A 27,605-nucleotide genomic window follows, 5' to 3' on the forward strand; every position below is an offset into this window, starting at 1 on the left:
ATGACCAAATTAACAAGATCAAAGAAGGCGTGTCCAACATACTTGAAGAGTGTAAGCAAGAAATAAAAGATGCACTCATTGCGAATTCCGTACAAAGCACTGGCTTGAGTATGGTTTATTCAAAACCAACACACATAACGACGGAATCTGCTAGAACGAGGTTAGATTAATTTTAAACTTTAATTTACATGGCCTTGATGCTTAGCGTGTAAATAAATAAATAAATAAATTTCAATTTTAATTTTAAACTTCATTATGACCTCTAAAAAGTTGAGAAAGAAATTTTGCAATCCTGATGAAGATGACCAAATTAACAAGATCAAAGAAGGCGTGTCCAACATACTTGAAGAGTGTAAGCAAGAAATAAAAGATGCATTCATTGCGTTGACTAGAGTGGCAGATCATAATGTCGCCAAATGTATTCGCCATAAACTTCCATGTGCTGATATTGTTACATTAGAAAGCTCATTGCGTTGACTAGAGTGGCAGATCATAATGTCGCCAAATGTATTCGCCATAAACTTCCATGTGCTGATATTGTTGCATTAGAAAGTTGTATGGACAAAGACGTTATAATTAACCCTAGTACTGCGGGCAGATTTGTAGATCTAGTGCTGCGGAATAAGAAACTAATGGTAGGAAATTCAACATCAATATCAGACAGCGGACAAGACTTTCTGGACAAGTTTACATCTTATATTCAAATAGCGGGCGCCAATTTAGATGCCAAAACTAAAGAGCGAAAACCTGTGAAAGCGTCACTGGCGAAAAAAGAACGTCCTCAACTAGCAAGCCAAGATTTTAGAAAGTTAAGTGAGTTTGATCAAGTCTTTAGAAGGAAAAAGTACGAAGCATTTTTGCAGAAGAAGGCAGACCAGGAAGAGAAAGCAAAAGAGACCAATCAGTTCCTCGCGCATTGCAACTATGAGATCACTAAAGAAAAGGAAAGAGAGGTCGAAACGATTCAAAAGGACAGAGAAGCTTATGAAAGTTTGAAGGAACATCTCTTTCAAGAATTGGAAAAGGAACAGGAATCCTTGGAGAACGCTCTGAAAACTATTGAACATGATGAGGATGAGCTACGGAAAAACAAAGAGAAAACAGAGAATGCTCTGTTCATTATAATAGACAGGTGAGGTCATATGTCAACCGGATAAACATAATTGCGACAAGATTGGTGAAAATGGTTCTATAGAATCCAAGTTTCGTGTTCATTATCGTAAAAAATTTCAAATGATCATCCATAACATACAGTAATAAAAAGACTCTAGATAAATCGATTTTTAGTCCGTCCTTCCTTTATTATTACTAATAATAAAAGGTATAGGGGACGGACTATTGTATTCGCTTCGGTGTCGTCTGTCTCATATTAAGTACCTACCTACTCGTAGGTAACAAGCCGAGTAGAAATACGAACAAATGAAATCACGTAATCACGGAATAGGTAGTGTCATATTAAGTACCTACCTACTCGTAGGTAACAAGCCGAGTAGAAATACGAACAAATGAAATCACGTAATCACGGAATAGGTAGCTAGCTAGTTGGTACTTAACAATGTCAAAAATTCTCTTGTCTTCAGGTACGATGCAGAAATCGGCGAGAAGAAAGTCATCTTCGACGATCTGATACGAGAGAAGAACTTGGAAATGAAAAAGCTAGAGAAGCTCAAAAAGAAATTCAAACTCCAAGAACGAGAATATCAGAAAGCGCTCAAGGAAGAAGACCAATGGGAAAATGAAGACATAGAGAAACAACTGAACAAACTTCGACTTCTGATTGCACATCGATTCCTGAAGATTTTCCTCAGTGCCTACGTCCAAAGTTGGAAAAAAGCTCAACCACCTCCTGCTTCTCCAAAGAAAAGTAGAAAAGGAAAAGATTAAGAGAAAACTTGAGATCCAATGACTGAAATGTACATGCAAAGGCGACAATAAAATAAATTTAGTAAATGTAGGAACTGAAAAAGATTCTATTAAATAAACGAAAAACAATTACAATGGTTTTACGATCAAAGCAAAATGATTTCACATGATGAATTCAATCGAAGATGTATGTCACTAATGGGACACAAACCCCTCGCTCGCTGGATTAGAAGTCCATTGCTTTTTTAAGAGAAAGGGTAATATATGTCATAAGATCATATCATAATGTTTTTCTCATATCACGATCAAACGAGTTCTAATCGTCCCAAAGTATTTACAAATTTCAAAGCCACTGGTTGGGAATCGGACCTACCAACTTTTGGAAGTCTCATTTTCATATAGGTTTAACGTCACTGTATAACTTTATAAGGTTTTTAGTGACGGGGGTTTTACCCTTCATTCAGCGACAAGCTACCCGATTTTGACCTCACGCAGCCTGACTAAAATGTACATGTAAAGGCGACAATAAAATAAATTTAATAAAAGTAGGGACTGAAAAAGATTCTATTAAATAAACGAAACAATTACAATGGTTTTACGATCAAAGCAAAATGATTTCACATGATGAATTCAATCGAAGATGTATGTCGCTAATGGGACACAAACCCTCACTCGCTGGATTGGAGTTTGTTTTTTTGTTTGTTTTTGTTTTTTTTTGTTTTTTTTTTTTTTTTTTTTGGGGGGAATATAATATGTCATTTTATCTTATCATAATGTTTTTGTAATATTCCCACAATTTAAATACTTGGGAAGCATAATGTCAGAAAAGGGAACCATCACGGAAGAAATAAACAACAGGATTGATACAAGCTCCAAGTTCTATCATTGTGTGAAAGGAATCATCTGGAATAATAACGTACCACTAAAATGTAAAAAAAGTAATCTATCAGACTTACTTCATCCCTATCTTAACCTACGGCTCAGAAACGTAGACAATAAAGAGAAAGGAAGAGAGCAGAATCTAGGCCGCAGAGATGAAGTTTTTGAGAAGCACAGTAGGAAAAACCAGAAGAGACAGGATAAGGAACGAAAATATAAGATCAATGGTCGGGACAGAAAAACTACAACATAGAATAGAAAGATCTAGACTGAAATGATATGGTATGGCCATGTAAAGAGGATGGATGAGCAGAGAATTGCCAAGAAAATGTTTGAACTAAAAGTGGATGGTGTGAGACCAAAAGGTAGACCCAGAATGAGATATAGAGATATGATTAGTGCTGATGTAAGAAGAAGAGGAGAAGATCTAGATAGCGTCGAAGACGAGAAAAAATACCTGGACAGAGTGTGGTTTAGAGGCCTTGTGAATCGACCCGTTGAATAAATGGAACAATACAGGATATGTATGTAAGATTATTTAATTATTGAAAGGTTCCCAAACTGTATAGGTGTAATAGTCTTGGTCGTCAATTCGATAGTATAAAAGAAAGGTATGTAGGTAGGCTACCAATATTTCATTAAATATTTTACCGATGTACAATAACCGAACGTACAATTTCAAACTACAAATTATACCATTTTTGGGCGATTAGATAAACTCTACTCGAGAATCTCTGTGCCCATATAAGGCTTCAAGGAATAAGAACGGATGGTTCCGACAATATCCGCTTTTTACTTTCTCTCACTATCTTTGTTGTACTTAAGTAGCTAAAAATAAAACCAAGTAGACTGTAGAATACCTATTCAGTAAAAGCTGAGTTTATAAAAAATAAATCAAGCTTATAATGGGTTCACGGATTGTACTGTGTCCTTCAATAGGAAGAATGTTAATATTGGAGTCCAGAGCATAAAGTCTATAGGAGCATTGTTTATTTCAGGGCTGGAATTAGTATTTATTCAGAGTTGAAAGGGATAAAACTTCGCGTTAATTCGGGGCTGGAATTAGGATTTATGAACAGAGTTGAAAGGGGGGAAATTGGGTGAAACCTCGCCTGAATTTAGGATGAGATTCTAGTCGGCTCACTTAAAGAGTAGAATAATTAGATACCATGGGAGCGCTTTCCGATTGATTCAGGACACAATCTTCCATCTATGCCTATTCGGAACAGAGGGGAAAAGGAATCAACTTGTCATCCCAGGATCTTCGTAGCCAGGGACCTAGCACATACTCTTCTCTAATAATGAGTCATAGGATTTCAGAACATTTTTCGAAATTGAAGCCTTGAGATTCCTGAAGAACTGCAAATCTACGTAAACTTGAACTGAATCGGCATTGAACATGGTACAGAATGTACAGATTTACAGAAGCATACTTGTGACCAACTAGGTACCTATCCATAGTTTCCTGGCTCTAAAATTTTATCCTCATGACGCATCATTTCAATTCGGCCCTGAACTTCGTCATTCTAGTAGCCTCAATGTAAAACAACTAACACACTAACCTACCGAATTGTACAAAAACTCTTACCGCTTACTGTGAGCTTTACTATTGTTCAGCCTTTTTAACTTGTGCCCCAGCTTTGGCCATTAGTTTCAGAACACTTTCCCACGTATCCATCACTTCGGGGGAAATATGCTCTGACTTGTATTCTTCCGGGACACCTATGACTAGTCTGGATAGATCCAATTGGTCCAATGTGACCATTATGTTTGGCCTAATGGTTTTGATCAAGACAACAGACACTATATAGTTCTACATTCTACAAATAATGTTTACATCTGTAGGGACCTAAACATGTCTACTCATTGGAAGATGGGTGGTTATACCTAACACTATACATAATACCTACAGATGTTGTTTTCTCAAAACCATCTAAACTTTGAAAAAATGTAACTGGAGCGTGACCTGAACGGATAGTGAAAATTAGGGTTTGCCTACCATACGAAATTTGTAAAAAAAAAAATAATAATAATAATAATAAATCATGATTTATTTGTGGTGAAGCTGAGCAGCTTCTTCACAATTTTTGTGGATAGCACAGCATTACTAAGAGCCTCCTTTACTATTTCTGACATTTTTATAATTTTTCTTTTTACTCTGATAATGCCGCCACTGGTCGCTACTCGGTTAAAGTAGCTACTCAATTGTCCTCACAAGGCTGAGTGCAACCCTCAGCCTGAGAAGGGAAACTTTATACCCTACTAGGTGTTGTGGTTCTCGAGATAGAGCGATCAGTGTGTGAACTATGAAATGTGAAATGTGAATAAGTGAATGGATCTTGTTCTTATAATATAAGATTGTTGTAACTGTTTTATTTGCTGTAAATTCATAATGATTGCTTTCAACATATTTATTTGGCCTTTTTTGGATTCAGAACTAAATGTTTTTAGCACCCTTCTATCAGAATGAACTTTTCTTTTCAACTAATTTGATAGGTATGAAGGTACTTCTTCAAATTAAATTGATTCTAATGGCAAGGAAAACCTAGACCTTTGACAAATGAAGTGTGTCTGAAGGGATGTGAAAAAAATTAATCTGATATTGATATGTACTTTTACTTGTTTTACTTACTATAAACAGTTGCACAGTCTTCTACTGTTCTGGTCAGAATGCCTGGCACGTCCATAGAATTCACCAGTGGGATTACAACATTGGATTTTAGGATTATTGAGATATTGGGAAAATCCTACAATGCTGCAGTGAGCACCAAAGTTGTGACATAATAACATGGGATTTTAGGATTATTGAGATATTGGGAAAATCCTACAATGCTGCAGTGAGCACCAAAGTTGTGATATAATAACACAAATAATCGCATTTACATAATCTAGGTACCTGTTTAGTCTAACATAAAAGAATAATACTTACAGTCCACTTCAACTGGGAAGTCCGATGACCTTTGGGTGCGCACTCGTCAAAAAATAGCTCGTTGATTAACAAGTAAGCATGTGAATAGTTGATCCCATGGGATTTTTCACGCCGAATCGAATGGTGAAACTTCTAGAACTGTCCGACTTACAGTTGAGAAGTTGCGGTTCCCCTCCATGCGCTTCCATCGGACTTCCCAGTTGACGTGGACTGTACTTATGATATTATACAGCTTTAAAAATTACAGTCACTGCCTGGATACCTTCTTGTCCCCCCCCCCCTAAAAAAATCATGTTCTTCCTGTAACAGGTTGAGCCAGAGAAGAAAACTTCAAAAAGTTTCTATGATAAAAAACCGGATGCTGATTCTTCTAAAGAAACTTTGACTTCTAAGCAATCGAGCCAAGCAACTCCAGGTGCCACTTTCACATTATGGGTGGACAAATATAAGCCAAAAAATATAAAACAAATTGTTGGACAACAGGGTGATAAAAGTGTTGTCAATAAATTGTTAAAATGGTTGAAAAATTGGCATACCAATCAGTCGGGGACAAAGAAGCTTGTAAAACCAAGTGAGTAGTGATTCCTAATTGCTAATTACATAAGTAAGTACCCATTTGTTTTTCTCGCAAGGGTGGCTTTGTATAGATAAAAGAAGAACCCTGTTATTTCTATCTTGATGGACATTGAGGTGTTAATCCAAAGAAAGAATATGGAGTGACTGGCATTTTATCTTACTATTTATTACATAACATTTCTCTTTTTCTTTCCTGATCTCATGTTATCAAATTCTCTTATAGGTCCATGGGCTAAAAATAATATGGAGTGACTGCCATTTTATCTTACTATTTATTACATAACATTTCTCTTTTTCTTTCCTGATCTCATGTTATCAAATTCTCTTATAGGTCCATGGGCTAAAGACGACGATGGAGCCTATTTCAAAGCTGCCCTCTTGTCTGGACCTCCAGGAATTGGCAAAACAACCACCGTGACTTTGGTGTGTCAAGAGTTGGGATTTGATGTTGTAGAATTCAATGCTTCCGATACGCGATCTAAGAGATTGCTCCAGGAGGAAGTATCATCACTTCTGTCTTGCTCATCACTCACTCCATTTTTCTCAGGTAATAGAAAAAAAATGTAGCTCTTATTACGTTAATTACATTTTTTCAATGTGCCTTTTAAGTATGTACTGTTGATTTAAAGAGTCATAAACTTTGTTTGTTAAATTTCCATTATATAAGTTTCGTACCTTCTTTAGTTCTGACTATAGTGTGTCCAGATCAATGTGACAGCAAAAAAATAGGCATTGTTGCCAAACATGTCACATGTGCAATGGTAGAGAATCTTTAAAAGGGGAAGGTATATTGCACAGTGCTTCCTCCGACAGTGAAACAAAGTCAGGTAAGGCAATATCCACCTTACCTGTCCTGGAATCCAACCTCTGAACTTAGAGCTACCTCTGCATTTTAAAAGAGAGAGTTCATCAAAAATAGACCTTCACCTCAATTGCAACAATGTAAGGATTTCCTGCAATCTAATTGGTTCAACCCCTTATTATATTCTTGGTCCTCAGATTCATATTACATTCTAACCACCCCCAGGCTACACAACAAGTCCATCCAAATTTATCCAAACCGGACAGTCGGGTTAAAGTTTTCCTGGACTCCATCAACTGGTAAGTTCGAAGTACCTACTGGATAACCTTCACTGTAACCTGTAATTACAGTTCCTGAACTTCCGAGATTCAATCATGTCTAAGGTAGGTGATGGTAGGTCACAGGTTTTCTTATAGGTACCTACCTTCTTGAGTGGAAAGTAACCCTTTTTACTAAGCCAACAAAAGGCGGATTTGACACTTCCTCACTTCATTCACATGGGGCAAGTAACTTTCATGCTAATGACAGTTGTCAGCTGCTCACCCCTTCACAATTTTCTGTAAGTTGCACAATATGTTCACATGATGAATTATTACAGAAATCTGTACTTGACTGGTATGAAATGTGAACAGGGCAAAAGATATTATCCCTTGTATCTTGCTTGTCTGTTACATGCAAAAGATATTATCCCTTGTATCTTGCTTGTCTGTTACATAGATTCTACTTTCCCAACTGATGTCCAATTTCATCTTTTCCTCTTGTTCAGTGAGAATGCTATGACATTCAGTCACTAAAAATAAAATTTTTTTAAAAAAAGTGTGACAAACATTGTTTCTTAATTATATGATTTTTCTCATTAATTTACTTACAGGATATCAGATCATATTTCATATCAAAGGGTAAAACAAGTAGCCCATCGCCTGTGATTAGTAGTAATGGAAAGAAAAGTCACAGTGAAAAGGACAAAAAGAAGAAGAGGACTTTGATTGTGTCTGATTCAGATGAAGTGCGGCTTTCACCTGGAGAAAAAGAGAAAGGGGTGAAAACCCGTTCATACTTGTAGTTCGGAAAAAAAGTCGTGTCGTGTGTAGTGGGAACACTCTCATTTGAAGTACATTGCCTACAAGGACATATTGTGTCGTTCGGAAAAAATAATCGTGTCGTGTGTAGTGTGAACACTTTCATTTAAATTACATCACCTACAAAACAATTGAAAAGAAATCGCAAGTGTAAACAGGCTCAAGTGGTCGCCAGAACCTCGATGTTTTTTGACCCCAGATCAAAATTCAAGTTAAAGTAATATCAAGATCTGAGCCAGCCTAGTTACCTTGAATGGCACCTGACTTGTAAGCGCTACCAACCTCAGTGGTGTAGTGGTTAGCGCGGTGGTCTTTGAATCTGGAGGTTGGTGGTTGGAGTCCAAGTCAAGTCATAAAATTTAGTGTAGTGTATTAAGCGAAGAACGACATTTTTGACGAGCATTTATGCTCAACACAATTATTCCTCCTTCTTCTTCTTCTTCCTTCCTTCTACTCTATTCTTCTCACCTTGCTCTCAATCTTGCTCATAGGGTCAGCTGCATTTGGCCAAGCGGCCACCTCACATATGCTATCCAAGTCTTCACGCGTCAGACAATAGTGTTGTAACAGGGCCAATGACTCTGACACACCATCCGACCCTGATTTGACAAGCGGCTCTAAGATAGCGTCTCTTAGGTATCGCATGTAGTCCAGATTCATCGATTCCTTACTGCTTGACATCCTGTAGGAATGTGGGAAATAATTAGCAGTTGCATTTGAATTAAATTTGAATATAAGGTCGATTCCTACGTAAAAAGATATGGGAAATTCAAATTTGAGGTCAAAACTTCGAAAAAGTAAATTTAAAAGATCAAAAATTCAATTTTTATATGCCGTTCTAATGAAAAAGTTCAAAGAGTAGTGACGTCAGAGTGGATGCTCCAAATTTTCGAAATCTAGCCTACATCAAAAGAGGAAAATGAAGCTCGGGGGGCCTGCCTAAGGTTTGGTAAGGCAAAATAAATAAAAGGGGATTTTCGGGCTTTCCCAAGAATCCCAAGGAACCAAACGACTTACCTCAGTCGAGTATGCACTTGGATTTCTTGAATAAGACGATCGATTTTGTTGCCCCGTGAGTTCTTGCCGAACCACATTGGAAACTGAATACGACCACTCACATGTCCCGCTAGGAAATCTCCAGGAAGTACACTGGAGAACATTGCCTGCAATCACGCAAGGGGAACAGAAGGATTTAAAATTATTAGACCTACTTAAATGAAGGGAATATTAGAAATAAAGATAGGTATCTTCAAGGTGAACTGTCCAAGACCGGTTCCCCAAGAGGGACAGTTGCTCTCAGGAGAGCAGCCCCAAACACTCCATCCTGAATGAGTCCCTTGATAGGGAGAAGCTGGTAAAGTCCATGTGGAGCATGGTGCACAGGCTCTAATGATCGGGGCCTCGTGTAGTTTAGTATTGGGTGTTGAATTTCAAAAATTTTAGATGTTCTATCTATCAAATTTCAGATGATGGATTGCTAATTTTGAATCTAATAGGAATGGAGGACAATAAAATTGATTGTTTAAGAGTTTATAGAGCACTTATAAGTACCTGTGTAGGAAGCAGGGACCAGGAACTATTTTGACGGATTTGCTTCTCTACTAAATCTCCCCTGCTTAGACTTTCAGCCGCCTTGGCAAACAGCACCATTTTAGCACTTTTCTTGTTCCTAAAACAAAACGATAAATACACCAATCAGAACCTACTTTAAGGTCAGCCACTCACTACCAGGTAGATCTGATAGGTACACCTGATCAGGTCCACCTGACAGAATAAGTTTCCTTTAAATTGGCCGATTTCAGCCATATTTGAGTTAAGACAATGCAGGCTTTTGGTTAATGGCCTATTTCGCAATAAATGAAAGCTAGAAAACTACTGTTTTTATCAAACGTACTTGTCAAAATTGTGGGGTGTGGCCGATTTCAGCCATATTTGAGTTAAGACAATGCAGGCTTTTGGTTAATGGCCTATTTCGCAATAAATGAAAGCTAGAAAACTACTACAAACAGAACCTACTTTAAGGTCAGCCACTCACTACCAGGTAGATCTGATAGGTACACCTGATCAGGTCCACCTGTCAGGTCTACCTGATACCTGATGAGCACACACACTATCAGGTGGACCTGGCCTTGGAAAATAAGTTTCCTTTAAATTGGCCGATTTCAGCCATATTTGAGTTAAGACAATGCAGGCTTTGGGTTAATGGCCTATTTCGCAATAAATGAAAGCTAGAAAACTACTGTTTTTATCAAACGTACTTGTCAAAATTGTGGGGTGTGACGGAAAGATAATTTTCATGAACAAACAAGGGTGCAACCTGGTAATCGTGGAAGAATAGATCGCTCTTATCAAAGATGCTCATGGTTTTCTGTTCCTCTGCCGAAAATACTTTCCTTAGCACATCCCATGGTCCCTGAAATAAAGGAGAATAATTATGAGATTAGTATATTTCCATTCATAGCATGATGTGACATATTATGATTCAGGAGGAGAATAAATAACACAGGAGCTAAAATAATTAAAGTTTTATTAAATGTACAACTACATTACACGTACATAATTTGAGGTTTAAAAAAAGTAACAAGACATTAAACTTTCAATCATTTGTATTCTTTGACCTTGTATTGTTTGAGCCACCTCGTTAATTTCTCATCAATCAGTAACAAGACATTAAACTTTCAATCATTTGTATTCTTTGACCTTGTATTGTTTGAGCCACCTCGTTAATTTCTCATCAATCAGTTTCATCACTGTTGGTAAAGTGTCTTTATTCACTGCACTTGTACTCTCCTCCATGTCTTTTTCACTTTCTATTAGAACAGCCTGGGTTTTAAGTTCTTTCATCGTGGCATCCTGTTCTTCACCTGTCATTACTGCTTCCGCTATACGTTCTACAGTTCTCTCTGCAAATCTGAAAATCCTTCTTATCTCAGCATATTCATGGTGCATATTTTTCTGAGTAGCTTTCATTACTCTGGTACCCACTTTCAATTGTACAGTTTTCTCTTTCCAGATGTTCTTTTGTTTTTTAATTCTTGCCGCAAGCATTTTTTTCTTGACGGCAAGAGGAGAAGAGGATTTTGTTTTCTTCTTCAATTGTTTTATTCTGCCAGCGGTCTCATAATGCATTTTCTTGTACATCATTGTCAATTCCATAAATCTGGCTTGTAGTTCATGAACTTCTTGATAAATGCCAAATTGATTTTTCTTCTGACTCTTCTTTCTAGGAATATTATTACTTTTTACATCCTGAGGGACATCATTCACAATTACCATCTCAACTTTAGGAGATTTGCGCTTCTTCACTGGACACGTCTTCATGCTCTTTTTCTTCCTATAACAACGCGAATGTTTTTTAATTATAGCATCACAGTTGATTGTGAAATCCCTATTACTTTTTACATCCTGAGGGACATCATTCACAATTACCATCTCAACTTTAGGAGATTTACGCTTCACTGGACACGTCTTCATGCTCTTTTTCTTCCTATAACAACGCGAATGTTTTTTAATTATAGCATCACAGTTGATTGTGAAATCCTCTTTTGATAGGTATTTTGCGTCTTTTTTCAATAGCGCCAGCTGTCGATTTAACATTTCTTTAGCATCATCAAAGTCCTGTTCTAAGTTAAGCAACGTGTCAAGTTTTTGTTTCCTCAGTTTCAAGAGACATCTATTTTCTACGATTAACTTGGAGATCTCGTTGTTTCGACTCTCCATTTTCTTACACAAATCGTAGTATAGTTTCTCTTCCCTCAAAATTTCAGAGTCTATCACTTGTTTTTCTCGTTGTAAAGTGATGGCTTTGGATTCCATTAATCCTCGCTTTTTTGTTGCTTGATTAATTCTGCTTCGCACCCGATTCTTATTTCTACATGTTCCTAGAGCTTGAAGATCAAAGTCCAATGTTATTCTATTATTTTTTAACGCTTTTACCTTAGCTTCATACTGCTTGATACTTGGTAAGGTTTCAAGATTATTCTTCTGAAGATGCTGTATTGCTTCTTCAAAGGTTGTAAGTTTAGCTTTGGATGGAAGATCATCCAGATCAATAAGTCCATCTTCTAGTCTAGGGCGTAACTTTATATGCATAAAGTCTGTTTCAGCTTTGAAGAACTGAGCTTTCCCAAGCTTCTTTTTGATATTATTCATGAGCTTGGTATTGACCATGAATGTTTCATATTGTTCTTCTTTGATACAGGCTCGCTTTCTTTTTCTTTGATCGACAGTTTTCTCTTGTCCTGGAAACAGGAGGACCTTGTTGCCTCTGCCACATGGTGCTACACTATATCGGTTGATTTTTACCATGTTTACTTAAATACTTATTTACAAGTTTTCCACATGTATAATAATACTATGTTTCATACAAAATATAATTTCCAACAGGACAGTTCGATTTAAAACTGTCATAAAATTTAATTAAAAATTGTTAATGGCCGATCTTAGCACTGAGAGTAAATGCAGTGTCAAGGGTTTTCCTTGACGCCATCCATTTGATATACACAGACCAGTATTTCAAGTTATTATTATTTTATTTATTCGGAACTAAATGTCTAGCTAGCATATCACATTTTTTTTTTTTTTTTTTTTTTTTTTTTTTTTTATTTTTAGGGGCGACTTCACTTTGCTTTCAAATACATTATTTTTCTTGGGTGATTTTTCACTTTTTAGGGGTGACTTCAATTTACTTTCAAACAAATTATTTTCACTCCTTGGCCCTGGAGATTTTGTTTCCGAGTTTTTAGATGTAGATGAGACAGGTGACTTGTGTTTTTTACTGGGAGAAACTTCAGTTTCTTGCCCCTCCGTGAACCTCTGCCCCCTCCCCTTGCCCCTCCTCCTCTCCCTCCCCTACCAGATGAGGTACTTTGCTCTGATGAAGCTTTACTACTAGCACTGGAGGTAGGCTTCTTCTTCATCTGAAAAAAAGAAGGCAGCAAATAAATAGAATTAAAAAACAAATGCCAGCCTAGTTAGCTCGTTAGATTGCCCGCCTGCCATCATTATTTACTAAGGAAATAAGGCTCTTTCTTACTCTCTCTCCTGGACTTATATTCACATACGTTACCTAGGTACGTTATGAGGAAGTATTGTAGGTCCGATTTTGAAAGTTCCTAATCGGGAAATGGGTAGAAATACCCGTCTTAGGGTCCCCTGAATTTAAAAACTTTTTTCTCCGAAATTTCGATTTTCATCGAGCGACTACGCTTCCTATGTGTGTTCAGTCGTATACACGTACACAGATCTCATAATTATGAGAGCTAATAAGGTGGATAATCAGAAGTCATCAGGATGCCTAATTGACGGAATCTAATATCTCAAAGGGAAAATCCGTCATTTTCCTACTGTACTATGAATCACTGTCCACCTATTTCTTTCTACCGCCGCACCGAATTTTCCTCCAGTAACCAAACCAACTTATGTGTTCTTTTCAATGATGCAATCAATTTTTTTTATAAATTTATTGGTTCCTTATGCTATATCAATAGCGAAGGTTGAGTGCAAAGGGCATCCACTAGGAAATTTTTGTTTGGCCAAAACCAGTTGGCCTCAAAGCGATCACTCTAAAGCTGATTGAGAGGCCAACGACAAATGCCGACCCCATCCGAACATGGGAAAAGGCGAAGAAAAAGAAGATTGGTTCAAAAGATATAAGCGTTTTAAGGGGACAAGGTATGAAACATGTTGAAAAACAGAAAATCCTGAATAACTTCGCTCCCGTTGAAAATTCGACCAGACCAAATAGGTTTTTCTGGTAGCTCTTTAGGTCCTGCAACAACCCTCGAGCGTTGTACACTCGTTCGCGGGACACCCTGTAGAGAAGGTTAAACTCACCACAATCATAGCGTCCGTGTCAACATCATCATCCTGTTCTGTAGCCTCCTCCTCCTCATTCTCCTCCATTCCTTCCTCTCCCTCTTCCTCTGCCTGTCCTCCTTTTCCCTTCTTAACCGGAGCCACAAGAGCGTACGGTGTCACGATAGCTGTCTTGTTGTAGGCTCGTGTAAATGCGGCTTTCACCTGGAGAAAAAGAGAAAGGGGTAAAAACCCGTTCATACTTGTAGTTCGGAAAAAAAAGTCGTGTCGTGTGTAGTGGGAACACTCTCATTTGAAGTACATTGCCTACAAGGACATATTGTGTCGTTCGGAAAAAATAATCGTGTCGTGTGTAGTGTGAACACTTTCATTTAAATTACATCACCTACAAAACATTTGGAAAGAAATCGCAAGTGTAAACAGGCTCAAGTGGTCGCCAGAACCTCGATGTTTTTTAATAAGCGTTTTGAGTAAGGGAAAAATAAAAAAGTAGGGTGAGTTGGGGCTTTGGGGTTACTTTTGAGATAGGGAAATTTCTAACTAACTTCCCAGGTAGCCAATTTCAATAAGACCTAGAAAAGAAATGGATCCTAATAAAACTTCCATATTACCTCAGGCGTTCTAGCCTGTCGTTTGAGACCTTTTAATTTGCTGCCTAAAAACGGAATTTATGCTGAACGGACTAGGTTCGTTCTCGGAACGGCCGGCTTTCTCCTATCCTGTCGTCCTTCTCTTTTCACTTTCGGGACGATAAGACCTTAGGAGTTACAGTTCCCTCTATCAAATCAAACCTCTTGAAAAAAAGACCGCCCTATGTGTCTCCAATTTACCCCTACCCACCCAAAGGTTTGAAGCGAAATCTAATCAAGAGTTTTAAAATGATCCGTATATGTACTAGGAGTATTTTCAGTGCAATAGTCCAAACCAAAAGTGGACGCGGTACAGAAGGGATCAAGAAAAGACCTCCTTAACCATGGAGGTATAAGGTAGTCCTTAACATACTAGGAGTAGGATGGTCCACTTCTAACTCGAGAGGGAGAGTGGATGGCTAACTTCTAACTTGAGAGGGGAAGTTTGGACAAAGGTGAGGGGAATTATTTCTTGCCCCTCCGTGAACCTCTGCCCCCTCCCCTTGCCCCTCCTCCTCTCCCTCCCCTACCAGATGAGGTACTTTGCTCTGATGAAGCTTTACTACTAGCACTGGAGGTAGGCTTCTTCTTCATCTGAAAAAAAGAAGGCAGCAAATAAATAGAATTAAAAAACAAATGCCAGCCTAGTTAGCTCGTTAGATTGCCCGCCTGCCATCATTATTTACGGAGATATTAACGACTCAAAGGGAAAATCCGTCATTTTCCTACTGTACTATGAATCACTGTCCACCTATTTCTTTCTACCGCCGCACCGAATTTTCCTCCAGTAACCAAACCAACTTATGTGTTCTTTTCAATGATGCAATCAATTTTTTTTATAAATTTATTGGTTCCTTATGCTATATCAATAGCGAAGGTTGAGTGCAAAGGGCATCCACTAGGAAATTTTTGTTTGGCCAAAACCAGTTGGCCTCAAAGCGATCACTCTAAAGCTGATTGAGAGGCCAACGACAAATGCCGACCCCATCCGAACATGGGAAAAGGCGAAGAAAAAGAAGATTGGTTCAAAAGATATAAGCGTTTTAAGGGGACAAGGTATGAAACATGTTGAAAAACAGAAAATCCTGAATAACTTCGCTCCCGTTGAAAATTCGACCAGACCAAATAGGTTTTTCTGGTAGCTCTTTAGGTCCTGCAACAACCCTCGAGCGTTGTACACTCGTTCGCGGGACACCCTGTAGAGAAGGTTAAACTCACCACAATCATAGCGTCCGTGTCAACATCATCATCCTGTTCTGTAGCCTCCTCCTCCTCATTCTCCTCCATTCCTTCCTCTCCCTCTTCCTCTGCCTGTCCTCCTTTTCCCTTCTTAACCGGAGCCACAAGAGCGTACGGTGTCACGATAGCTGTCTTGTTGTAGGCTCGTGTAAACGCGGCTTTCACCTGGAGAAAAAGAGAAAGGGGTAAAAACCCGTTCATACTTGTAGTTCGGAAAAAAAAGTCGTGTCGTGTGTAGTGGGAACACTCTCATTTGAAGTACATTGCCTACAAGGACATTTTGTGTCGTTCGGAAAAAATAATCGTGTCGTGTGTAGTGTGAACACTTTCATTTAAATTACATCACCTACAAAACATTTGGAAAGAAATCGCAAGTGTAAACAGGCTCAAGTGGTCGCCAGAACCTCGATGTTTTTGACCCCAGATCAAAATTCAAGTTAAAGTAATATCAAGATCTGAGCCAGCCTAGTTACCTTGAATGGCACCTGACTTGTAAGCGATCGTGTCGTGTGTAGTGTGAACACTTTCATTTAAATTACATCACCTACAAAACAATTGGAAAGAAATCGCAAGTGTAAACAGGCTCAAGTGGTCGCCAGAACCTCGATGTTTTTTGACCCCAGATAAAAATTCAAGTTAAAGTAATATCAAGATCTGAGCCAGCCTAGTTACCTTGAATGGCACCTGGCTTGTAAGCGCTACCAACCTCAGTGGTGTAGTGGTTAGCGCGGTGGTCTTTGAATCTGGAGGTTGGTGGTTGGAGTCCAAGTCAAGTCATAAAATTTAGTGTAGTGTATTAAGCGAAGAACGACATTTTTGACGAGTATTTATGCTCAACACAATTATTCCTCCTTCTTCTTCCTTCCTTCTACTCTATTCTTCTCACCTTGCTCTCAATCTTGCTCATAGGGTCAGCTGCATTGGGCCAAGCGGCCACCTCACATATGCTATCCAAGTCTTCACGCGTCAGACAATAGTGTTGTAACAGGGCCAATGACTCTGACACACCATCCGACCCTGATTTGACAAGCGGCTCTAAGATAGCGTCTCTTAGGTATCGCATGTAGTCCAGATTTATCGATTCCTTACTGCTTGACATCCTGTAGGAATGTGGGAAATAATTAGCAGTTGCATTTGAATTAAATTTGAATATAAGGTCGATTCCTACGTAAAAAGATATGGGAAATTTAAATTTGAGGTCAAAATTTCGAAAAAGTAAATTTAAAAGATCGAAAATTCAATTTTTATATGCCGTTCTAATGAAAAAGTTCAAAGAGTAGTGACGTCAGAGTGGATGCTCCAAATTTTCGAAATCTAGCCCAAATTTGAGGTCAAAACTTCGAAAAAGTAAATTTAAAAGATCAAAAATTCAATTTTTATATGCCGTTCTAATGAAAAAGTTCAAAGAGTAGTGACGTCAGAGTGGATGCTCCAAATTTTCGAAATCTAGCCTACATCAAAAGAGGAAAATGAAGCTCGGGGGGGCCTGCCTAAGGTTTGGTAAGGCAAAATAAATAAAAGGGGATTTTCGGGCTTTCCCAAGGAACCAAACGACTTACCTCAGTCGAGTATGCACTTGGATTTCTTGAATAAGACGATCGATTTTGTTGCCCCGTGAGTTCTTCCTGCCTAAGGTTTGGTAAGGCAAAATAAATAAAAGGGGATTTTCGGGCTTTCCCAAGAATCCCAAGGAACCAAACGACTTACCTCAGTCGAGTATGCACTTGGATTTCTTGAATAAGACGATCGATTTTGTTGCCCCGTGAGTTCTTGCCGAACCACATTGGAAACTGAATACGACCACTCACATGTCCCGCTAGGAAATCTCCAGGAAGTACACTGGAGAACATTGCCTGCAATTACGCAAGGGAAACAGGAGGATTTAAAATTAATAGACCTACTTAAATGAAGGGAATATTAGAAATAAAGATAGGTATCTTCAAGGTGAACTGTCCAAGACCGGTTCCCCAAGAGGGACAGTTGCTCTCAGGAGAGCAGCCCCAAACACTCCATCCTGAATGAGTCCCTTGATAGGGAGAAGCTGGTAAAGTCCATGTGGAGCATGGTGCACAGGCTCTAATGATCGGGGCCTCGTGTAGTTTAGTATTGGGTGTTGAATTTCAAAAATTTTAGATGTTCTATCTATCAAATTTCAGATGATGGATTGCTAATTTTGAATCTAATTGTATAAAATCAAGATTCATTAGGGTATAAAAGAGGCTTCGGTAATGACACGTAGGTAGATAGTTTGTCCAGACTGTCCAGAGTTAGGTTGAAAAATCAGGAAAAACTTCAAGGACCTGAAACTTTTCCCTCGTTTTTCTCCCGAGAACATACATAATAATATCTAAAAAAATATCTAACAAGCATGCAATTATGGCTATAGATAACTTAGATATAATGGTACGTTTCCACTCAGTGGGCATTTGCCGATCGGTATGATCTGTTTCCATAGTGGAAACGCACCATTAGAAACTCAAAATAAATATCTAGGACAAAAAAATAAACGTTTCGAAAAATGAAATCAAATAAAGTAAAAAATTAAAACTTACATATTTTACACACGAAACTTGGTAGGTAAATTGAAAATTCTTTATTCCTCGTAAGTCTTCATAAACATAGCGGTCTCATCTCACCCATCTTCTAGCTTAAAACATCTTAGATAATCTAAAAATGAAGTAAGAAAGAGGAGGAAGTACAGAGAAAACAACTTGGAAAACATTAATTTACATAAATAATGGGCATCATATTCACAAGTCTATTTCGTCATTTGGTCCCGTGAAGAGTGAATACTAATCAGAGACCTAATGAGATAATACAACAGAATGGATAGATTGCTCGTATACACTGCCCAGAATGAGACTGAAAAGTCCCTTTACTCCCGTAGATAGCACTTTAACGAGACACTATTGTCGATAAGTACCGATTTGTCGACCTACTTTACATGATGGACTATTTGCTGTATTGACCACTTCATATAACCATGTAAAAAGATAAACCATTTGCTGGAAACAGCGTCATTGCCAAAACAAAAGAGTTTTCAGTCTCAGATTTAGATCATTTATAGTGAGGACCACAATCTGACCTAACACTCTTGGATGGGGCAATCTCATTGGTTCAAAGGTTTGAAATCGACCAATCAGATTGCTCAATCCAAGAGTTAAACCAAGTTTAAATCAGATTGTGGTCCCGGCCATTAGTTTGTTTAAACGTCACGGGCGTGAAACCCTAAAAATATAACTTCAACTAAAACACCAAAAAAGTGGCAATCTTCGACATGTTAAAATACAGACAAAAATAACAATCCAGTTATGCTTTATTTTGTAAACAGTGGAGGTATATAATTGATGTCTCCTCTAAGTCTTATCTAAAATGAAATCAAAATGGAGAAAAAGCTGATTTTCAGTTATTAGCGGCACATTTAAATGATTGCCTTCGTTATGAGTTGAGACTCATATATCACCCGTAAAAATATAAAAGGAAAATAATAGAAATTGAGATGAGGATTTTAATTCAAAGTTATGTCCCACCCGATATGGCAGATCTTGAAATTTAATGACAACAGTCAATTCCTGACAATCAACAACACGATTGAACTTCACAATATGTAACACATATCTCACAGTAAAATAAAAAAAAAAAAATAATAAATAAATAAAAAAATAGAAAGTAATAACAAAGGATACGACGATAACTAATACTATTATATAAAATAAGCGTTTTGAGTAAGGGAAAACTAAAAAAGTAGGGTGGGTTGGGGCTTTGGGGGTACTTTTGAGATAGGGAAATTTCTAACTAACTTCCCAGGTAGCCAATTTCAATAAGACCTAGAAAAGAACCTGATCTTCAATAATTTTCCATACTACCTCAGGAGTTCTCACCTGTCGTTAGAGACCTTTTAATTTGCTGCCTAAAAACGGAATTTATGCTGAACGGACTAGGTTCGTTCTCGGAACGGCCGGCTTTCTCCTATCCTGTCGTCCTTCTCTTTTCACTTTCGGGACGATAAGACCTTAGGAGTTACAGTTCCCTCTATCAAATCAAACCTCTTGAAAAAAAGACCGCCCTATGTGTCTCCAATTTACCCCTACCCACCCAAAGGTTTGAAGCGAAATCTAATCAAGAGTTTTAAAATGATCCGTATATGTACTAGGAGTATTTTCAGTGCAATAGTCCAAACCAAAAGTGGACGCGGTACAGAAGGGATCAAGAAAAGACCTCCTTAACCATGGAGGTATAAGGTAGTCCTTAACATACTAGGAGTAGGATGGTCCACTTCTAACTCGAGAGGGAGAGTGGATGGCTAACTTCTAACTTGAGAGGGGAAGTTTGGACAAAGGTGAGGGGAATTATTTCTTGCCCCTCCGTGAACCTCTGCCCCCTCCCCTTGCCCCTCCTCCTCTCCCTCCCCTACCAGATGAGGTACTTTGCTCTGATGAAGCTTTACTACTAGCACTGGAGGTAGGCTTCTTCTTCATCTGAAAAAAGAAGGCAGCAAATAAATAGAATTAAAAAACAAATGCCAGCCTAGTTAGCTCGTTAGATTGCCCGCCTGCCATCATTATTTACGGAGATATTAACGATTCAAAGGAAAATCCGTCACTTTCCTACTGTACTATGAATCACTGTCCACCTATTTCTTTCTACCACCGCACCGAATTTTCCTCCAGTAACAAAACCAACTTATGTGTTCTTTTCAATGATGCAATCAATTTTTTTAATAAATTTATTGGTTCCTTATGCTATATCAATAGCGAAGGGCATCCACTAGGAAATTTTTGTTTGGCCAAACCCAGTTGGCCTCAAAGCGATCACTCTAAAGCTGATTGAGAGGCCAACGACAAATGCCGACCCCATCCGAACATGGGAAAAGGCGAAGACGGAAAATTGCTACAAAAAGGAGCTGTCACAAATGAGTAGTGACCAGTGTTACTATAGGGTTAGGTTAAATACAAAAAGGAGCTTTCTTTTTCACTGTCATGACTTCTGAATAATTACCGAATTAACTGAAGACTCACCAGTTTGACGTTTTTGGCTTCCGACTGCACCGATTCACTTTGACCTTGAGCTGCTAACATGGACAGCTGATAAGGCGAAGAAAAAGAAGAAGATTGGTTCAAAAGATATAAGCGTTTTAAGGGGACAAGGTATGAAACATGTTGAAAAACGGAAAATCCTAAATAACTTCGCCCCCGTTGAAAATTTGACCAGACCAAATAGGTTTTTCTGGTAGCCCTTTAGGTCCTGCAACAACCCTCGAGCGTTGTACACTCGTTCGCGGGACACCCTGTAGAGAAGGTTAAACTCACCACAATCATAGCGTTTTATTTTATTTTTTACTTACTTATTACATATTTTTAATGTTAATACACTGAAGTGTAGGTATCAGCCCCGGATTAAGGCCTGTTCAACCTGTTCCCGCAAACAGGGCGGCACGCTGTGGGGGGGTGGCATACCAAGCTTTGCCTTTTCTGCCCCTCTGGTACCCTTTTCCATCCCCTGGTGCCCCTATTTGGCTATCTGGCACCCTTTGCCGCCCCACCCAGTGTCCTTTGGCACCCCTTTTTGCCATCTGCTGTCCTTTGATTATGTTGTTATCATAATAATGAGCTTGAATCAAAAGATGTTTTTCTTTTGTTTCGTTATGTGTTGTTGAGTTTGATAATAAAATGTGAAAGTACTTACTAAGAAAATGTAGTAGGTAAGTAGTGCTTTATTTAGACTGCCAGCTTAGAACAAGATGTCCCATTATGCTAACAGTGGGTACCTTTAAAGATATATAGGTATTGTTACGCTACGTCCTACGTGAGCGAGAATAGAGCGATTGCCGATATCTATAAAAGCGGCTGTTTCAAGGCGCCTCGGTGCCCTTTGCCAACTCCTGTCGCCATTTACCTCCCCCTTGCAGCCCGTTTTTGCCCCTAGTGCCCTTTGCCGCCCCTCTGGTGCCCTTTTCCATGCCCTGGTGCTCCTATTAAACTTGCTGGCGCCCTTTGTTACTCCCAGTGTTCTTTGCTGCCCCCTTTTTGTCATCTGCTGTCCTTTGAAGCCCCTAACGCCCTTTTCCACAAACTTGTCAACTTTGCCACCCTCTAACAACCTTTTCAACCACCTCTGGAACTTCTCTATTGGTTTTGGCCACCCCAGGCACCTTTGCAAACCCCTAGAGCAATTCAAGTTTTTACAAATACCACCCCTCACCATTTTGCTTTGACTTCTTCACAGGAGAAAGAACTGTATTAATCAGTTCCCCTGATTATTTCAGAGTCCCAGAAACTCAGGAAACCAGTGACTCGATTGGGCTTCCGACACCCGAGCTTTTTTACTTTCTATTACCCTTACGTATAGGGAACCTATACAAGGTAATGAGAAAGTATTGCAATCGGTCCAAATTTATCTTAATCCTAATATAAGTACACAAATATATCTACGTAATACCTAACAGTTAATGCTACTATAGATCATTGAAGAAATGAGGAAAAATTGCCAAGCCTCCGTTTGGAGTCAAATCCGCGGACTTCAGTTTATCAGGCAATCGCATTAGTCACCAAGAAACGGAGTCTGAACAGGTATAAAATCGCTTCGTTACAAATGCCATCTTATCTAATCTTAATAACTTTTTAATTAGGTGTCTATTATTAATCAGTACATGCAGATGCGTGTTAGAACACTTTTACCGATTCCAAACTTTAATGAGGACACGTGGCTTTATTTTATTAGAGAGACTCATTACTTTCACTATAATTTGAGCGCGGGTCTCGAATACTTCAAAGAGCTAAAAACGAGATCAGTTGGAGAAAAAAATAATCAACAGGATTGTAGGTATTTCTCAATCTAATAAGTTCATCTCGCATTGCAGACTAGTGGCAAAGACAGTAATTTGAGGGTACGTGTTTATACTGCCAGAATGAGACTGAAAAGTCCCTTTACTCCCGTAGATAGCACTTTGACGAGACACTATTGTCGATAAGTACCGATTTATCGACCTACTTTACGTGATGGACTATTTGCTGTATTGACCACTTCATATAACCATGTAAAAAGATAAACCATTTGCTGGAAACAGCGTCATTGCCAAAACATAAGAGTTTTCAGTCTCAGATTTAGATCATTTGTAGTGAGGACCACAATCTGACCTAACACTCTTGAATGAGGCAGTCTCATTGGTTCAAAGGTTTGAAATCGACCAATCAGATTGCTCAAGCCAAGAGTTAAACCAAGTTTAAATCAGATTGTGGTCCCGGCCATTAGTTCGTTTAAACGTCACGGGGCTGAAACCCTAAAAATATAACTTCAACTAAAACACCAAAAAAAGTGGCAATCTTCGACATGTTAAAATACACGAACAAAAATAACAATTCAGTTATGCTTTATTTTGTAAACAGTGGAGGTATGTAATTGATGTCTCCTCTAAGTCTTATCTAAAATGAAATCAAAATGGAGAAAAAGCTGATTTTCAGTAGTTGGCGGAACATTTAAATGGTTGCCTTCGTTATGAGTTGAGACTCATATATCACCCGTAAAAATATAAAAGGAAAATAATAGAAATTGAGATGAGGATTTTAATTCAACAGAAATACTGCAAATATCACGTACGTCACAGAGCGTGCTATCTAGGTGTTTACATCTCTCTATATTGTCTCTAATACCCTCTCTACTTATACAGTAGCTACCCTTCTCACAGTGGCGTGGCATGAGATTTTCAAAAGGGGAAGCTATAAATATTTATACAGTATGACAATTTGCTGGTGGTCTTAGAATCGAAGATATGATCACTATATTCCGTAAGGTCCGTCTCACATTGGAAGCGTATACGTGCGACTTTTAGTGGCGCGTTCCAATGTGAGAGACCAAAGTCTGCCAAAGAGATACGTTCGGACATTTTTCCTGTTGTGGGAAAACCCGTTTAGGGGAACGAACCGGACCTTCCCTAGCTTCAAGGGAGACGCCACTACCTTTTCATAATTGGAGTATTCCCATCATCAATATTATGTTACGTCAGCATCGGTGTGAAATCTGATAATACTTTTTGAATAATATGTCGTGGAACACACGCAAGGGGAACAGAAGGATTTAAAATTATTAGACCTACTTAAATGAAGGGAATATTAGAAATAAAGATAGGTATCTTCAAGGTGAACTGTCCAAGACCGGTTCCCCAAGAGGGACAGTAAAATAAGCGTTTTGAGTAAGGGAAAACTAAAAAAGTAGGGTGGGTTGGGGCTTTGGGGGTACTTTTGAGATAGGGAAATTTCTAACTAACTTCCCAGGTAGCCAATTTCAATAAGACCTAGAAAAGAACCTGATCTTCAATAATTTTCCATACTACCTCAGGAGTTCTCACCTGTCGTTAGAGACCTTTTAATTTGCTGCCTAAAAACGGAATTTATGCTGAACGGACTAGGTTCGTTCTCGGGACGGCCGGCTTTCTCCTATCCTGTCGTCCTTCTCTTTTCACTTTCGGGACGATAAGACCTTGGGAGTTACAGTTCCCTCTATCAAATCAAACCTCTTGAAAAAAAGACCGCCCTATGTGTCTCCAATTTACCCCTACCCACCCAAAGGTTTGAAGCGAAATCTAATCAAGAGTTTTTCATTAAAATGATCCGTATATGTACTAGGAGTATTTTCAGTGCAATAGTCCAAACCATACTTCTAACTCGAGAGGGAGAGTGGATGGCTAACTTCTAACTTGAGAGGGGAAGTTTGGACAAAGGTGAGGGGAATTATTTCTTGCCCATAATAATAATAATAATAACAATAATAATAATAGTGCTTATTTATACTGCTCGCATAGGACTGAAAAGTCCCTTTACTCCAGCGCCTTGACCACTACACCACCGAGGCAGGTCCTATGGTACCAACCTTAGTATTGGGTGTTGAATTTCAAAAATTTTAGATGTTCTATCTATCAAATTTCAGATGATGGATTGCTAATTTTGAATCTAATTGTATTAAGGAATGGAGGACAATAAAATTGATTGTTTAAGAGTTTATAGAGCACTTATACGTACCTGTGTAGGAAGCAGGGACCAAGAACTATTTTGACGGATTTGCTTCTCTACTAAATCTCCCCTGCTTAGACTTTCAGCCGCCTTGGCAAACAGCACCATTTTAGCACTTTAGTGGTGTAGTGGTTAGCGCGTTGGACTTCGGATCTGGAGGTTGGTGGTTCGAGTCCAAGTCAAGCCATAAAATTTTTGTGCCAATCAAAACCAACCTCAGTGGTGTAGTGGTTAGCGCGTTGGACTTCGGATCTGGAGGTTGGTGGTTCGAGTCCAAGTCAAGCCATAAAATTTAGCGTAGTGCATTATACAGGGAACGACACTTGTGACAAGCATATTTTATGCTTAACACAATTAAAATTCCTTTCTATTTTTATTATCCAAACCTAAAGGTATGTCCAAACATAGTCGACAGTGTGGACAGTCAGTTGAAATCGATCGACGGCTATGTGTGGACACACCTTAAGGTTTTCATATAGGTCACTACTCTAGGGACTACTCGGCCGTCAATTGATGGAGGTGAATTTATGCAGTGTGGACAGTCAGTTGAAATCGATCGACGGCTATGTGTGGACACACCTTAAGGTTTTCATATAGGTCACTACTCTAGGGACTACTATAACTGTAAACTGTGTAGGTACATTATATGAGAATAGAATAATTTTACATAAAACCTTAGCTTCCTATCTAGTTTCTAAAATACACAAAAACACAACTTCTACCCAAGATTGGACTTTTTTTAAAAAAGGGTTTATAGTTCATCCAGATCAATGTGACAGCAGTCATCAACCCAAAATGAAGGAACTAATCAGATTGTAGGAAATCCTTACTTTGTTGCAATTGAGGTAAAGGTCTATTTTTGATAAACTCTCTCTTTTAAAATGCAGAGGTAGCTCTACTACATTATATGAGAATAGAATAATTTTACATAAAACCTTAGCTTCCTATCTAGTTTCTAAAATACACAAAAACACAACTTCTACCCAAGATTGGACTTTTTTTGAAAAGGGTTTATAGTTCATCCAGATCAATGTGACAGCAGTCATCAACCCAAAATGAAGGAACTAGATTGTAGGAAATCCTTACTTTGTTGCAATTGAGGTAAAGGTCTATTTTTGATAAACTCTCTCTTTTAAAATGCAGAGGTAGCTCTAGGTTCAGAGGTTGGATTCCAGAACAGGTAAGGTGGATATCGCCTTACCTGACTTTGTTTCACTGTCGGAGGAAGCACTGTGCAATATGAGCTTACCTTTTACCGCGAAAAAAAATCCTGCCAACAAAAAAATTATTCAAACATGCGAATAGCTGAATTTTTATCAAGAGCTTCCCATCTTTTCTACTAGACAGCGCCAGTGCTGCCAATCTTTGATATCAGCTGATTATCCCCACTACGAGATTTTTACCCCCACTCTCGAATTTTTGGTTCTTGGGTTAAATGTTAAATAAAATACAACAAAAGGTTACTTTCCACTCAAGAAGGTAGGTACCTATAAGAAAACCTGTGACCTACCATGACCTACCTTAGACATGATTGAATCTCGGAAGTTCAGGAACTGTAATTACAGGTTACAGTGAAGGTTACAAACAGCTTAAAGAAAAGTCCACATTGAATAATTGACAATCTTCTGCAAAGAAAGCTTCTTTTCTTTTCCAATGAACATTAATCAAGATTTTCCTTCAAAAGTTCCCTTTTTCTTTTATTTTCCTTTTTTTTCCTTCTTTCTTTTTTCAAAAATTCAAATTTTCATTTTTATTTTTCAAGAATTTGGCGCCAAAACTCACGTCTGTGCAGTGTTGCCAAACAGATCATGAGTTGAAAATTTTCTCTGTGCGTTTTCTTTTTTTTTAGAGCGGGAAGAATTTGAAATATTTTTGTTGAAAAATTATGAAACTTTGGAATTTTTTGCCTGTTAATTAAATTTACTTTTATCCATAAGTACCTACTAAATTTTTTCCATTCAATTAAAATCCTTCAGGACTCTCATCACCTCTCAAGTTAAGTTCCCTTTTGGCTTTTTCTTTTAATTTCCTTTTTTCCTTCTTTTTTCAAAAATTCAAAATTTCATTTTTATTTTTCAAGAATTTGGCGCCAAAACTCACGTCTGTGCAGTGTTGCCAAACAGATCATGAGTTGAAAAGTTTCTCTGTGCGTTTTCTTTTTTTTAGAGCGGGAAGAATTTGAAATATTTTTGTTGAAAAATTATGAAACTTTGGAATTTTTTGCCTGTTTAATTAAATTTACTTTTATCCATAAGTACCTACTAAATTTTTTCCATTCAATTAAAATCCTTCAGGACTCTCATCACCTCTCAAGTTATTTCATTTCTGCACATGTTAGTGAATTCATAGCATCTGGAATGTTTCAGACTATTAAAGAGGTAAGATCAAGTAAGTTAAAAAGTAAGAGTTTCCAGGCTCTATTCTGTACACACTGGTGCTCGGGTTAAGGATCTCAGCCATTCCCGGAAAGGACTAATGGTCTAAGGTCCATCATTCTTTAGTAATTATTTTCTTCTTTTCCAGATAAGGCATGCCATTAACAAGAATAACATCTCAATCAGAGAAAACTAAAGAAGGTACGAAACTTATATAATGGAAATTTAACAAACAAAGTTTATGACTCTTTAAATCAACAGTACATACTTAAAAGGCACATTGAAAAAATGTAATTAACGTAATAAGAGCTACATTTTTTTTTTCTATTACCTGAGAAAAATGGAGTGAGTGATGAGCAAGACAGAAGTGATGATACTTCCTCCTGGAGCAATCTCTTAGATCGCGTATCGG

At 38.2% G+C, this 27,605-nt stretch overlaps 3 protein-coding genes across 4 annotated transcripts; 1 reads left to right on the top strand and 2 right to left on the bottom strand.

Annotated features, from left to right (window-relative positions):
* Positions 1-470: 470 nt before the first annotated feature.
* On the top strand, positions 471-2,357 carry LOC103515211 (dynein regulatory complex protein 10). Its single transcript, XM_008480139.3, has 2 exons — positions 471-1,132; positions 1,581-2,357. Exons 1-2 carry the CDS (start codon positions 558-560, stop codon positions 1,882-1,884), a joined length of 879 nt encoding a protein of 292 aa, XP_008478361.1. The 5' UTR covers positions 471-557; the 3' UTR covers positions 1,885-2,357.
* An 8,447-nt stretch (positions 2,358-10,804) lies between these two features.
* Positions 10,805-12,609, bottom strand: LOC103515212. Of its 2 annotated transcripts, none has more exons than XM_008480140.3 (2): positions 11,666-12,609; positions 10,805-11,512 (listed from the first exon to the last, which is right to left on the bottom strand). In XM_008480140.3, the coding sequence occupies exons 1-2, from the start codon at positions 12,434-12,436 to the stop codon at positions 10,811-10,813; spliced, it is 1,473 nt and encodes a 490-aa protein (XP_008478362.1). In that variant the 5' UTR covers positions 12,437-12,609; the 3' UTR covers positions 10,805-10,810. The 2 variants fall into 2 exon arrangements, with proteins under 2 accessions (XP_008478362.1, XP_026683774.1); XM_026827973.1 differs by having other exon boundaries at positions 10,805-11,462; positions 11,616-12,609.
* Positions 12,610-14,446: 1,837 nt separating this feature from the next.
* On the bottom strand, positions 14,447-24,933 carry LOC108253141 (replication factor C subunit 1). The gene is made up of 5 exons (XM_017446562.2): positions 24,828-24,933; positions 17,521-17,666; positions 16,700-16,913; positions 15,793-15,978; positions 14,447-15,168 (listed from the first exon to the last, which is right to left on the bottom strand). The coding sequence occupies exons 1-5, from the start codon at positions 24,924-24,926 to the stop codon at positions 15,040-15,042; spliced, it is 774 nt and encodes a 257-aa protein (XP_017302051.1). The 5' UTR covers positions 24,927-24,933; the 3' UTR covers positions 14,447-15,039.
* Positions 24,934-27,605: the final 2,672 nt, after the last annotated feature.

The sequence above is a fragment of the Diaphorina citri genome, unplaced genomic scaffold (assembly GCF_000475195.1).
Source record: "Diaphorina citri unplaced genomic scaffold, Diaci psyllid genome assembly version 1.1 scaffold1297, whole genome shotgun sequence".
Taxonomy (NCBI): Eukaryota; Metazoa; Arthropoda; class Insecta; order Hemiptera; family Psyllidae; genus Diaphorina; species Diaphorina citri.

Excerpts from the sequence above, each read along its gene's own strand:
- LOC103515212 (XM_008480140.3), bottom strand. The coding sequence starts at position 12,436 with ATGGTAAAAATCAACCGATATAGTGTAGCACCATGTGGCAGAGGCAAC. Across the intron at positions 11,513-11,665 it reads AATACCTATCAAAAGAGGAT|TTCACAATCAACTGTGATGC; the intron begins TTCACAATCAAC and ends AGTAATAGGGAT.
- LOC103515211 (XM_008480139.3), top strand. The coding sequence starts at position 558 with ATGGACAAAGACGTTATAATTAACCCTAGTACTGCGGGCAGATTTGTA. Across the intron at positions 1,133-1,580 it reads CTGTTCATTATAATAGACAG|GTACGATGCAGAAATCGGCG; the intron begins GTGAGGTCATAT and ends TCTTGTCTTCAG.
- LOC108253141 (XM_017446562.2), bottom strand. The coding sequence starts at position 24,926 with ATGGTGCTGTTTGCCAAGGCGGCTGAAAGTCTAAGCAGGGGAGATTTA. Across the intron at positions 17,667-24,827 it reads GGTCCCTGCTTCCTACACAG|GCAATGTTCTCCAGTGTACT; the intron begins GTACGTATAAGT and ends GCGTAATTGCAG. Across the intron at positions 15,979-16,699 it reads TGAGCAAGATTGAGAGCAAG|GTGAAAGCCGCGTTTACACG; the intron begins GTGAGAAGAATA and ends CTTTTTCTCCAG.